This window comes from Acomys minous (assembly GCF_964271855.1).
Source record: "Acomys minous genome assembly, chromosome: 16".
NCBI classification, from domain to species: domain Eukaryota; kingdom Metazoa; phylum Chordata; class Mammalia; order Rodentia; family Muridae; genus Acomys; species Acomys minous.
This window is the reverse complement of record NC_140498.1, coordinates 97,584,284-97,596,455: the sequence shown is the minus strand read 5'-3', so window position 1 is coordinate 97,596,455 and position 12,172 is coordinate 97,584,284. Positions and strand designations below refer to the sequence as shown.

The 12,172-nt window shown below is 46.1% G+C and overlaps 1 protein-coding gene across 3 annotated transcripts in view; it reads left to right on the top strand.

The window, feature by feature from the left end:
• Positions 1-12,172, top strand: part of TTC28 (tetratricopeptide repeat domain 28) — a 440,803-nt gene that overhangs the window by 18,369 nt on the left and 410,262 nt on the right. For 2 of the 3 annotated variants that reach the window (XM_084764312.1, XM_084764311.1), the window contains exon 2: positions 1,392-1,670. The exons of the other annotated variant lie outside the window; for it this stretch is intronic. In XM_084764312.1, the coding sequence (XP_084620438.1) occupies positions 1,392-1,670 (279 nt within the window). The remainder of the gene's footprint in view (positions 1-1,391; positions 1,671-12,172) is intronic. 3 annotated transcript variants of the gene reach the window in all.

Here is a 12,172-nt window from a genome sequence, read left to right as displayed (position 1 = left end):
TTGGCCATCTCTCTTTATGGCGGGCCTTTTCCAGAAAGCCCTGACAAACACCCTGCAGCTCAGGAGCTTAGCGTCCCAGCTGCTATCAGCTCTAAGGAGAAGAGAGCAGTTCCTTTTCCCTGTGTAGTGGCGAGTAACTTAACTTCACATTTCTCGGCTCACTGCCTTCTCCCTGAGAAGGACTACGCCCATCGCAAACAAATTCATAAACACCAAGCAAAGCCAGAAAAGACCCAGGAGCCTTTGCCATGGCGCTTGGAAAGGGACCATAGTAGTTTTTATTATTAATTTAGGCAGTTAACTCCATTCCCTAGGTCAGTTTATAGAACTGCCAGCCTCCTAGTTCTGCCTCTCCAACTGGCCACACGTCTGCGGCCGTCTTGGCTCTGGCCCATGGATGCTCTCTAGGAGCAATTCCTCCCTTTCAGACTATGACAAAGTATGATTTTCAAGAGTGTGGATACCTGCCCATGTCCAGCGCCACTTGTTTTTATATTATCTGTATTATCAGTGTGCCCGGCTAGCTATCAATCAAGATATTGACACTTGTTATATTTTAAAATAGCCTTAGTTAACCTGGGGCAGGGCAGACATTAATCCTCTAAACTGCTTCCCATAGTGGGGCAGGCATCCCACGCCACCTGTTTCTAATAACTTTCATCAGGCTGCCTCCCATCCATAATCCCATATACTTGCTAATGTTCTTCACCTGGGCTGAATCCTCCATCCACGCCAGCCACTTGCTTCTCCTCCATCTGACCCACGGCGGCCGCCTCCTCCTCCTCCTCCTCTCTTGGGACCTCCTGGGTCCCTTTCCTCTTCTTCCCAGGATTCCTCTCTCTCTCTAAGCCCGGGAACCTTAGCCACACCTGTCTCCTCTGCCCTGCCCAGGTGGGATGGCTTTTTATTAATCAAAAGGTGGGCCCCAGAGACAGCAAGCAGTAATTAGCATTAGAATACATGGGACTGGTCCCCAACACCGTATTTTAAAAATCAATTATTCTTCTCTGTGTAGCCAACTTGCTCTGTGGGGTCTTGTCTGTGCCTCCTAAGTATGAGCGTTACTGGCGGCCACCACACCTGCCAAGGTTTCTATGTGGGTTTTAAAGATGCAAACTCCAGCTTCTACTTCATGGTAAGTGTGTTGCCCACGACTGCATCTCCCACCTGTGTGCGTCCATTTCAGGTACTGTTAGCTGTTTCAGGGGAAGCTTCTTGTTTAGAAGGACACAAGTCACCTCAGAGAAGCGAGGTTGGTTAAGTCCGATTCAGAAAGAGACCCTGCCTAAGCGAATTAAGTGGCGCGAGACCAAGGAGGACACTGGACGTCGCCTTCGGTCCTCAGGAATCCGCTGGACCATTTGAACTTATAACAATTTCTTTGCTCGTAGATTCCTCTCTTTGGTGCTAAGACTATTGTCCAAAGAAGTCCTGATGAACCAACACTGAGCAAAGCTGAATTTGTTGAGAAAGTTCGTCAGAGTAACCAGGCCTGTCACGATGGCGACTTCCACACAGCTATCGCTCTGTATGACGAAGCCCTGGCCGTTGACCCTCAGAACTGCATTTTATACAGCAATAGATCTGCTGCCTACATGAAGACCCAGCAGTACCACAGGGCGCTGGACGATGCAGTCCAAGCCCGGCTCCTCAACCCCAAATGGCCAAAGGTAGCAGTTTCATTCACTTTCACAGAAGTGTCTGTCTTGATTTCTTCTTTTAGGATGACATTTCATTGATTAGTTCATAGATGTTCATAGAGTGGGTACTTCAGCAAAACTTAGAACAACTGGAAACTGTCACTGCCTTCCGTTTCCGTGCGCTGCAAGTCTGCCTCCTTCCTCTGCTGCATCCCTTGGCTTGTTTTAGGTTTCAGTTTATCCTCCCAACTTCTTGACAGGTCACAGGGCCCATGGTGACAGGGTCCATGCTCACAGTTCCATGGTGACAGGGTCCATGAGGGTCCACGGTGACAGGATCCATGGTGACAGGATCCATGGTGACAGGATCCATAGTGACAGGATCCATGGTCACAGGGTCCATGGTGACAGGATCCATGGTCACAGGGTCCATGGTGACAGGATCCATGGTCACAGGGTCCATGGTCACAGGATCCATGCAGCTTCTAGATGTGGTGCAGTGACTACATTTTCTCATTCAACTTAAAATGAGCCAGTTTAGCCAGGTTGTGGTGCACACCTTTGATCCCAGCTCCACAGGCAGAGGCAGGTGGATATCTGTGAGTTCCAGGCCAGCCAGGGCTACACAGTGAAACCCTGTCTCACAAAACTAAAACCAGCCCCCCTAAAAAGTAACTATTTCTACAAGTACCTGCTTGTATTAAGGATGTTTAATCAGGGAAATCTCATCTAAAAGTATATAATAACCAATTATTTTCCCTCGGGCACTGCCTGGTGCTGCAGGTTGTTTTGTTCATAAAGATGTTTTTTAACTTAATGATAGCATTACATTATGATGTATATATGACACATATCTGTCGTAATGCAATGTATGTGTGTAGATAAACACACACACATATATTCTTAGTTAAAAATAATTTAAATGGGGGCTGGAGAGATGGTTCAGAGGTTAAGTGGGTCCTGAGTTCAATTCCCGGCATCCACACGGTAATTCACAATCTATAGTGTGATCTGGTACCCTCTTCTGGTGTGTAGGCATACATGCAGGCAGAACACTATACATAATAAATAAATAAATCTTTGTGTTTTGTTTTTTTGTTTTTTGTTTTCCAAGACATGGTTTCTCTGTGTAGCCTTGGCTGTCCTGGACTTGCTTTGTAGACCAGGATGGCCTCAAACTTACAGAGATCCGCCTGCCTCTGCCTGCCTGGTACTGGGATTAAAGGCATTTACCACCATGCCTAACTATAAATCTTTATTTATTTATTTATTTTTATTTATTTATTTTTTATTTTTTAAAATAAATCTTTAAAAAAACTCCTATGAGCACTTGGGAAGGAGAGGCAGGCGGATCACTGTGAGTTCGAGGCCAGCCTGGTCTACATAGCGAGTCCAGGATAGCCAAGGTTACACAGAGAAACCCTGTCTCGAAATCCCTCCCGAAAAACAACTCCTTAAAAAAAAACATATGTGAAAAATGAATAAGCTGGGTATGGTGGTATATACTCCACTCAGCAGTCAAGAGACCAAAGTTGAGTTATGCAATTTGGAGGGTCACCGTCTTCTCAGATGGTTTGAAATAAAAGCAGCAAAATAAATATAAAAGGACAAAGCACCCAGAAAAGAAGATTGTTTGGAGTTGCCAGCTGGTGGTCTCCACCCAGCAGGAAACTCTGGGGATGTGCACACACAGGAGCAGTCAGAGTCGGCAGAGTGGTCCGCAGCCCACAGTCCAGTCTCTTCCTCAGGGCTGGGTTTTTAAGGTTTCTGAAGTGCTTCCTCCCATAAAAGAGGCTTGCTCAGTTTGAAGAAAGACAGGAGAGAGCTAATTGGTTGGTCCACAGGCTGTTGTGTAAATGTGTCCTTTTCTGGCCTTGAATTTGTTGGGTCAGTCCGTCAGCAGGGTGCCCTGCTTGCTGGAGAAAATGCCCACAAGGCGTTTGTTTTAACCTGCCAGCCTTTTGTTTTACGTCAAGAGGGCAAGGAAGAAGCCAGCCAACTTGGAAGTTCACCCTCTCCCTGTCTGTCTGCCTACCAAGGAGCCTAACTCCTAGTCCCCAACTTTTATCGCTGGAAACTAGGGTTTTGTTAAAGCTAAGTCTCCCCAGAAGGCTTTAGAGGGTAAGTCCATGGCCAGTTGTCAGTCGCACCTGGAGAGAATGCGATCACTACCACAACTCCAGGGCAAATCTGAAGCAAGCTTTCTTAAACCTGGCCAGGCCCGTGCCTGGGACTCCCAGAGAATGCCAGGGAGGCACGCTAGCCAGGTGCTAGTCAGGCAGAACCCACAAAGCTACGCGCATCCAGTGCGGATAGCACACTCCCTGACATGTCCTGCCCGTGTACCTCCCGAGGCATGTGCACATCCTTTATAGTGGGGCAGCTAGCTGTGTTCTAGACGTGAAAACACGTGGCCTGTTGTTGTACATGAGCAGCCCCCACTACTCCAGGAAGTCTTCTGTCCTTGGGCGAGTGGGGCCTATAGGTTAGAGTCATTGTCACTTTATATATATCTCTCTCTCTTCTTATTTTATTTTATTTATATTTTCGAGACAGGGTTTCTCTGTGTAGCCTTGACTGTCCTGGACTCACTTTGTAGACCAGGCTGGCCTCGAACTCACAGCGATCCTCCTGCCTCTGCCTCCCCAGTGCTGGGATTACAGGCTTGTTTTATAGATCTCCTAAGTACAGGAATTAAAACTTAAAATGCAGTTTCACACATCATGTTGGGGAGCATGGCAGTTGGCAGGCAGGCATGGCTCTGAACAGGAGTTGAGAGCTTAGGTCTGATCCACAAGCAGACCGCAGAGGGGGGGGGGAGGGAGAGAGAGAGAGAGAAAGAAGAAGAAGAAGGAGGAGGAGAGAGGAGAGGAGAAAAACTTGGGACTAAGCATTCAAATATATGAGCCTTGGCAGAGAGGTCACTGTCATTCCTACCAACACATTCCCTAAATACGTCTAAGAAGTTAGAGTAAAAGAGGCTGGAAAGTGATTATAGTATTGTGTGTGTGTGTGTGTGTGTGTGTGTGTGTGTGTGTGTGTGTGTGTGCACTCATCTTTCTAAAACATATGGAGTCTCCTGACTGGGATTGTGTAGCATGAACAATAAATTACATATTTTCTTACTCCAAAAGGCAAGACACAAGTACAAAGTAAAACCGAGTCTGGCTGCCATTTGGGGTTCGTTCACGATCTTAGGGGACTCTGAAGGGCTTGGGGTGCTCCACCTCTAGAGCCTGGCCATTGGCGGCACACTTACAGGCTCAGAGGCTCCGCACAGCAGCTGCCTCTGTGTTTGGTCATCCGTCCTCACATGGCACAGGCATTTCCAGAACGCTACAGTTTGTACTGCAGCTGTGCTGCACCTTCTTCTCCATGGCTTCTGCTGGGCTCTTTGGGGGCTGTAACCCTGCCATCTGGTGCCAAGCCTCGATTTTTGCACCAACACCGAGGTCTGTCTTGGTTCCAAGCCTCAGATGCTGCCTCTTGACTCGTCACGCTGTCAGAACCCTGTTCCTCCTGGGAGGCTCCTACACTTGCCATGTTCAGTGCCGAGTACAGCCTTCTGTGTGCTGACCCCGAGGAAACACATCCCAGAAGATTGTGCCTCAGTGATGCGTTTGTTTGTTTGTTTGTTTGCTTCAAGACAGGCATTTCTGTGCAGCCCTGGCTATCCTGAAATTCTGTAGACCAGGCTGGCCTTGAACTCACAGAGATCCGCCTGCCTCTGCCTCCCGAGTGCTGCGATTAAAGGCGTGTGCTACCACCTGACTTGATGGTGGTCTCTTCTCCCTCACAGCTGACTGGTTGCTCAGCCGGTTGACAAGAACCACAGCTACTTCATTCAGCAAATCAAGTATGCTCACTAGTGTTTAAGGGACTTGGCATCCATGCCCGCATTGCCCCGCACAGTGGCTCTAAAGCCCTGAGCACCAGGTGGCCTTGCTAGCTCACGTTCCAGTGTCCTGAAACCATCCACAGAAGTGTGGGGCCATGAATGAGTTTACTGAAACTTTTCTGGAGGAACAGAGCCAAGGGGTTGGAGAAATATATCTCAGAATTTATTTATTTATTTGCTTATATGGGTTTTTGAGATGGGGTTTCTCTGTGTAGCTCTGGCTGTCCTGGACTCACTTTGTAGACCAGGCTGGATTCTACTCATAGAGATCCACCTGCCTCTGCCTCCCGAGTGCTGGGACTAAAGGTGTGTGCCACTGTGCCCGGCGTCTCAGAATTTATTAAGTCAGCTTTAAAATAGGAATTCAGTAGTTACTCTTTGAGTGTAGGTCTCTCAACAGTGGGTAGTCCCACAGTCACTGACTCTCACTGGGGTGGGGTAGGGCTAGGGCCTCCACAACACCCAGTAGTTACACAGTCGACAAGGTGGCCTGCCTCAGTGGTCCCAGTGTGATGCCTGGGGCCTGGAAGTTTCCCAGAGAGCCGCTGGTCCCTGCTGGACAGTGAAGCCTTGGTTCTGTCTGGTTCTGTCATCAAGGGAGGGACTAGCAGCCGCAGGGCAGCTCAGCTCAGAAGCAGGAGGAAGGCCAAGCCAGCAAGGAGCAGAGTCATCTCTGTGACACTCGCCTTCCCACTTCCCCCAGGGCAGTCAGGACAGCTCTTCAGGGGTGGCTCCCTACTCAGCTGATTCTCATTTGTGGACATTTGACACAAAAACCAACCGTGAAAGTCCATCCTTTGATTTCTGCCTATAAGAGGAATAGTAGCTTATATTGGCTGCGGATTCTATCCGGGTCCCAGCCCTCCAGCTTGTGCCTCCAGCAGACATTGTGGCTGTGGCTGTGAGAGGCCACTGCTCCCGTCCTCAAGCCTCTGCTTCAGGATGGTGGGGAAATGGCAGAGCAGCGGGGTCCACAGCGGGAGCCCACTGCCCCGCTTCCATAGCTGCGAAATCGGTTCCCTGCTTCATTTCAGTAAGGACAAAGCCCTGTCCCCTCCTCAGTGGAAGTGGTCCATCGTAATGAGCGTGGCCCAGGTGGTCCATGGTCCCCTGGGGACAGTGCCTTGTTGGTGGCTCAGTGTTGGCTGGTAGATCTGGCACTCGGCAGCAGCTATGGCCACATCAGCCTTAGAGAGCAGGAGTCCTCGAGTAACGTACACCTCTGCCACCACAGCCACGTTACTGTGTTTGTGGGCCCATGGGGCAGTGGCAGGCATGGCTAGGGAAAGAGGTTTTGAACTCCTCCTCTGCTGACGTCACCCTTTGGTCCTCATTCACACGGACACAAGAGTCTTCACATCCTTTGCCCATTTGGAGAGATGTAGCCACATTTCCCCCACGCTGTTCTCACCACTGTCCAGTCATGCTCCTTGCTTTCCCTGACCCTCTAGCCAACCCCTGGGCTACAGTCTGTGAGTCAGTGAGCAGTCGCACATCTGGCCCTTTCTCCTTCCAAAGGATCTACAGCTGCGTGCAGGGCCTGAGGTTTTGTCCACTGTGAACATTTCCCTTGGGTCATCTTTGGCTGTATAGGAAGTTTGAGGTTGGTCTAGTACCTGTGAGCTCCTGCCTCGGAAGAGAAGGGGAAGAAGCCAAGGAGTCATCATTACAGCCAGCGAGGCCTGGGAAGGAGGCAGGGACGGACTCCCTGCGGATAAGGAATCATGCTGGAAGGTATAACCCGGGACATTACTGGGAATGGTGCTTCTTGCACAAGACCCTTTCAGACAGAAAACCATGTTGCTTACTTTTTTTTCCAAGACAGGGTTTCTCTGTGTAGCCTTGGCTGGCCTTGAACTCACATTGATCCACCTGCCTCTGCCTCCCTAGTGCTGGGATGAAAGGCGTGCAGCACCATGCCAGGCCTTCAGCCCGATTTCTTACAGCATCCAGGACCACCTGACCTGCCCAGGGATGACACAGACCTAGTGAGCTTGGTCCTCACCCATCAACCATCAGTCAAGAAAATGGGCCATAGTTTTGCCTGCAGGAGGAGGCAGAATGGAGGGCTGTTTTGTCAGGTGAGGGTCCCTTTTTTTCAAAGGACTCCAGCTTGTAGCAGGTGGACACAAAACGAGGCTGCACATGTCTACCTGTATCTTTAGGTTTTTCTACTAAGTTATAGTCAGGCATGCCTTGTCTGTTCTTTTCTTGATCTGTGTAAGTTATTTTATTTATTTTTTGCTTGTTTAAATACAAGGCTTCTCTGTGTAGCCCTGGCTGTCCTGGGCTGACTAGGCTGGCCTTGAACTCACAGAGGTCTGCCTGCCTCTGCCTCCTGCAGTGCTGGGATTACAGGTGAGCACCACAGCACCTGGCTTTGTTGTCATTTTTCCTGTATAGGTTATTAATGCTATGTTTTTAAGCTCCTGGACGTTAATGTTTGATGTCCCTGAGCTTGTGCAAGCTAAGTTTATACCACAACAAGCAGGTGTAAAATACAGAAAAAACGGGTCCCACAAGGCGTTTTTGGCTAGTTACGGTGACTCCTCAGTTCACAGTGTAGTAAAAATACTGTTCCGTGGTGCTGCATTCTGTGTTTACCTCCTGTTGTGTTACACAGCTAGTTTTATATAAAAGAGGTGTCTCACAGCTGTCACCTGTTTTTATCCTGCATTTTATATAATGTGCTTTTTTAGACAGCAGCAATTCTGTTGCAGCAGTTTGAGCTGTTGTAAAAGTTACACATTTGCAACTTTTATCCTTGTATACAAAGGTTATACACATTCCTTGTGGAAGTAAAAATGAATCATAAATTGTAAGTAAAATTGAACTTTTATTTATACATGTTTTATTTTTTGATGGTGTTCCTTTACAAAGTGACTTTGTAAATGAAAAGAATTTGAAATGCTGTGCAGGAAGAAAGGGAGGAGACATGATTACATTATTAGGGTGGAGAAAAGAGCAAGCGCTGCAATCTCCAGGCAACAGGCTGTAAGAAATGCAGCATTTGACATTTGTGTCGTCATGTGACCACCATGGAGCCTAAATTGTGATTTCTTTTTCATCAATTCCATCTGTTGATCTGGGAACGCACTTTCCTTGGGGTATTAGGGGTGTGTTTCTGCTTTCCTATCGTGTCTTAAAGTGCTACTTACAAACTCCCTACAATGTGCTGGTGGACTCAGCCCTGTAAAAACTTCAGGACACAGAGTGTGGCTTGACAGCATTAAGGTTTTAGGTTTTGCTTTTGTTTTTTAAATAAATAGAACTCTTGTTTTTAATTTGATGAGTAGGAACTTTCTAACTCTAGCCCCCCCCCCACAATCTGTTTTTAATTTGCAAAAAGATGTGGCCCAATTTTCAGACATAACATTGTTGTTGTTTTTTTTTAGAATTTTTTTTCATTCTCTAGACATGTTATCCCCAAACTCAACATATTATCTTACCGGTTTCCATGCTTTTTTTCATTTGCACACTTATATTTACTACTTTGATATTAACCCTCCTATTTTACTTTCTTCTTTATCTCTTTATGATACTATGTTCTATTTCCCTTTCCTGGAAGATCCTCTATTCCCCCTGGTCCCTAGCAATTTAGCTAGACGTGTAACACGCACATCTAAATCTTTAAAAAAAAAATTGTTTATTATGTATACAGTATTTCTTCTGCAGGCCAGAAGAGGGCACCGGATCTCATTATAGATGGTTGTGAGCCACCATGTGGGTTCTGGGAATTGAACTCAGGAGTACTCGGGAGGCAGAGGCAGGAGGATTGCTGTGAGTTTGAGGCCAGCCTGGTCTACAAAGCGAGTCCCGGATAGCCAAGGCTACACAGAAAAACCCTGTCTCAAAAAAGAAAAAGAAAAACAAAACAAAGCAAAAAAGGATCTTTGGAAGAGCAGCCGCTACTCTTAACTTCTGAGCAATCTCTCCAAGCCAAATCTTAAAATCTTTCACACATAAGATAAAACATACAATATTTTCCTTTTTGGGGTCTGGGTTACCTCATCCAGAGTGATTGTGTCTAGGTACATCCATTTACCTGAAATTTTCATTTTTCTTAACAGTTAAATAGTGTTCCATTGTGTAAATGGAATATTTCATTTCCAAGTTTCTTTTTTTTAAATATTTTATTTATTTTATGTATATGAGTGCTCTGTCTGCATGTACAGAAGAGGGCATTAGATCACGTTATAGATGGTTGTGAACCACCTTGTGGTTGCTGGGAATTGAACTCAGGACCTCTGGAAGAGCAGTCAGTGCACTTAACCTCTGAGCCACCTCTTTAGCCATCATTTTCCATTTTCATTATCCATCAGTTCTAGGTAGGGTCTCTATTGTTGTGGCAAAACACCATGACCAAAAGCAAGTCGGGGAGGAAAGGGTGTATTTGGCTTACACTTCATAGCTTGTCACTGAAGGACGTCAGGACAGGAACCCAAGCAGGGCAGGAACCTGGGGGCAGGAGCTGATTAGAACCCGTGGAGGGAGCTGCTCACTGCCTTGCTCAGCCGGCTTATAGGACCCAGGACACCAGCCCGGGATGGCACCGCCCACTCAGTCGCTAGGAAACTGCCTTATGGCTGGGTCCTATGGAGGCCTCTTCTCAATTGATGGTCTCTCCTTTCCGACGGCTCCAGCTTGTGCCAAGTTGACAGTAAAACCAGTTAGCACACATAGCTGGACTGTTTCTAATTTCTGAGCCAAGATAGAAATCAAGAAAGGAATTAAATTTTCTTTTTAAAAATTGAATGAAAATGAAAATATAACATACCAAAATCTATGAGACACAATGAAGGCAGTTCTAGGAGGCAAGTTCATAGAACTAAGTGACAGAATAAAAACCTGGAGGGGGCTGGAGAGATGGCTCAGCGGGTAAGAGCACCGGCTGCTCTTCTCAGAGGTCCTGAGTTCAAGTCCCAGCAACCACATGGTGGATCACAGCCATCTATAATGAGATCTGGTGCCCTCTTCTGGTGTGCAGGTGTATGCGCAGGTAGAGCACTGTATACATAATAAATAAAAAAAAAAAAAAAACAAAAGCAAAAATCTAATAACTTAATGAAACACTTGAAAGTAGTAGGGGAAAAAATGACACTCAAACCTAAGAATAATCAATCTTGGGAATGAAATCAGTGAAATGGAAACAAACAAAAACCAATACAAAGTATCAATGAAATGAAGAGCTTGTTTTTAGAGAAAACAAGATTAACAAACTTTTAAACAAATTAACCAAAGGACATAGAGGATCCAAATAAATAAAGTTTTGATGAAAAGGTAGACATTGAGTTAATTCAGGGAATTATGAGGACATAATAACACACACAGAGTTAATTTAGGGAATCATAATGACATATTTTAAAAATATATATTCCCATGAACTTGAAAATCTAAAAGGAATGAATGAGGGTTTTTGTTTTGTTTTAATATGTGACCTACTGAAATCAAGTCAAGATGAAATAAATAATTTAAACAAATGTATGACCCCTGTAGAAATAGAAGTGGTAATTAAACATTTTGCAACCACAGCAATGGTGCCACATGCCTTCAACACCAGCATTTGGGAAGTGGAGGCAGACAGAAAAACAATAAGAAAAATCCTGACCCAAACCTGCCCAGGGCCAGATGGGTTTAGCTATCCTCCATAACACATATTTAGTTATTTATTTATATGTACATTGGTGTTATTCCTGTGCGTGTGTGTGTGTGTGTGTGTGTGAGAGAGAGAGAGAGAGAGAGAGAGAGAGAGAGAGAGAGAGAGAGAGAGAGAGAGAGAGATATCGATCCTAGAACTGAACTTATAGACAATTGTGAGCTGCCATGTGGGTGCTGGGAATTGAACCCAGGTCTTCTGGAAGAACAGCCACTGCCCTTAACCACTGAGCCATATCTCTGGCCCCCATAATATATTTTTTCAAACTCCTGGCATTTTAGCATTTTAAGTAAGCCTTTGCCATACTTTTGGAATCGGATATAAGGATTTAATCTAAAGACTGAGTTATTTCCTCTGTAAGGGTTACAACATATGAATTATTTAAGGAAAGCAAATAGATTGAGATATAAATGATATAAAAATAAATAAAAAACCAGCCGGGCGGTGGTGGCGCACGCCTTTAATCCCAGCACTTGGGAGGCAGAGGCAGGAGGATCTCTGTGAGTTCGAGGCCAGCCTGGTCTGCAGAGTGAGTCCAGGACAGTCAAGGCTAACACAGAGAAACCCTGTCTCAAACAAACCAACCAATATTTAATGGGACTCATTAGCAAATAAACTGAATATAACACTAAGGAAATCTTTGAGCGTACAGGACGGCCTGGTGCCTCTATACGACCCAGGGAAGTGACTTGAGAGGCAGCCAGCCCTGTAATAAGAAAGCCAGGGGCTGCCGCACCTCCAGCCCATCCATTACCCACTGTTTGCTAGAGAAGGGACAGCAAGGCCGACACTAACGCGAGGTTGAACATAATACCCTGCGCTCGCTGTTTGTGTAAGACATCGCCTCATGGCTGCCCCTCATTTCATATGTGTGAGGACCTAGCTTCTATCTCTAGGGTCAGAAAAATAAATACTATGCAGAATGTTTTGTTTTCTTTTATTTTTTTGGTGTTTTTGAGACAAGGTTTCTCTGTGTGG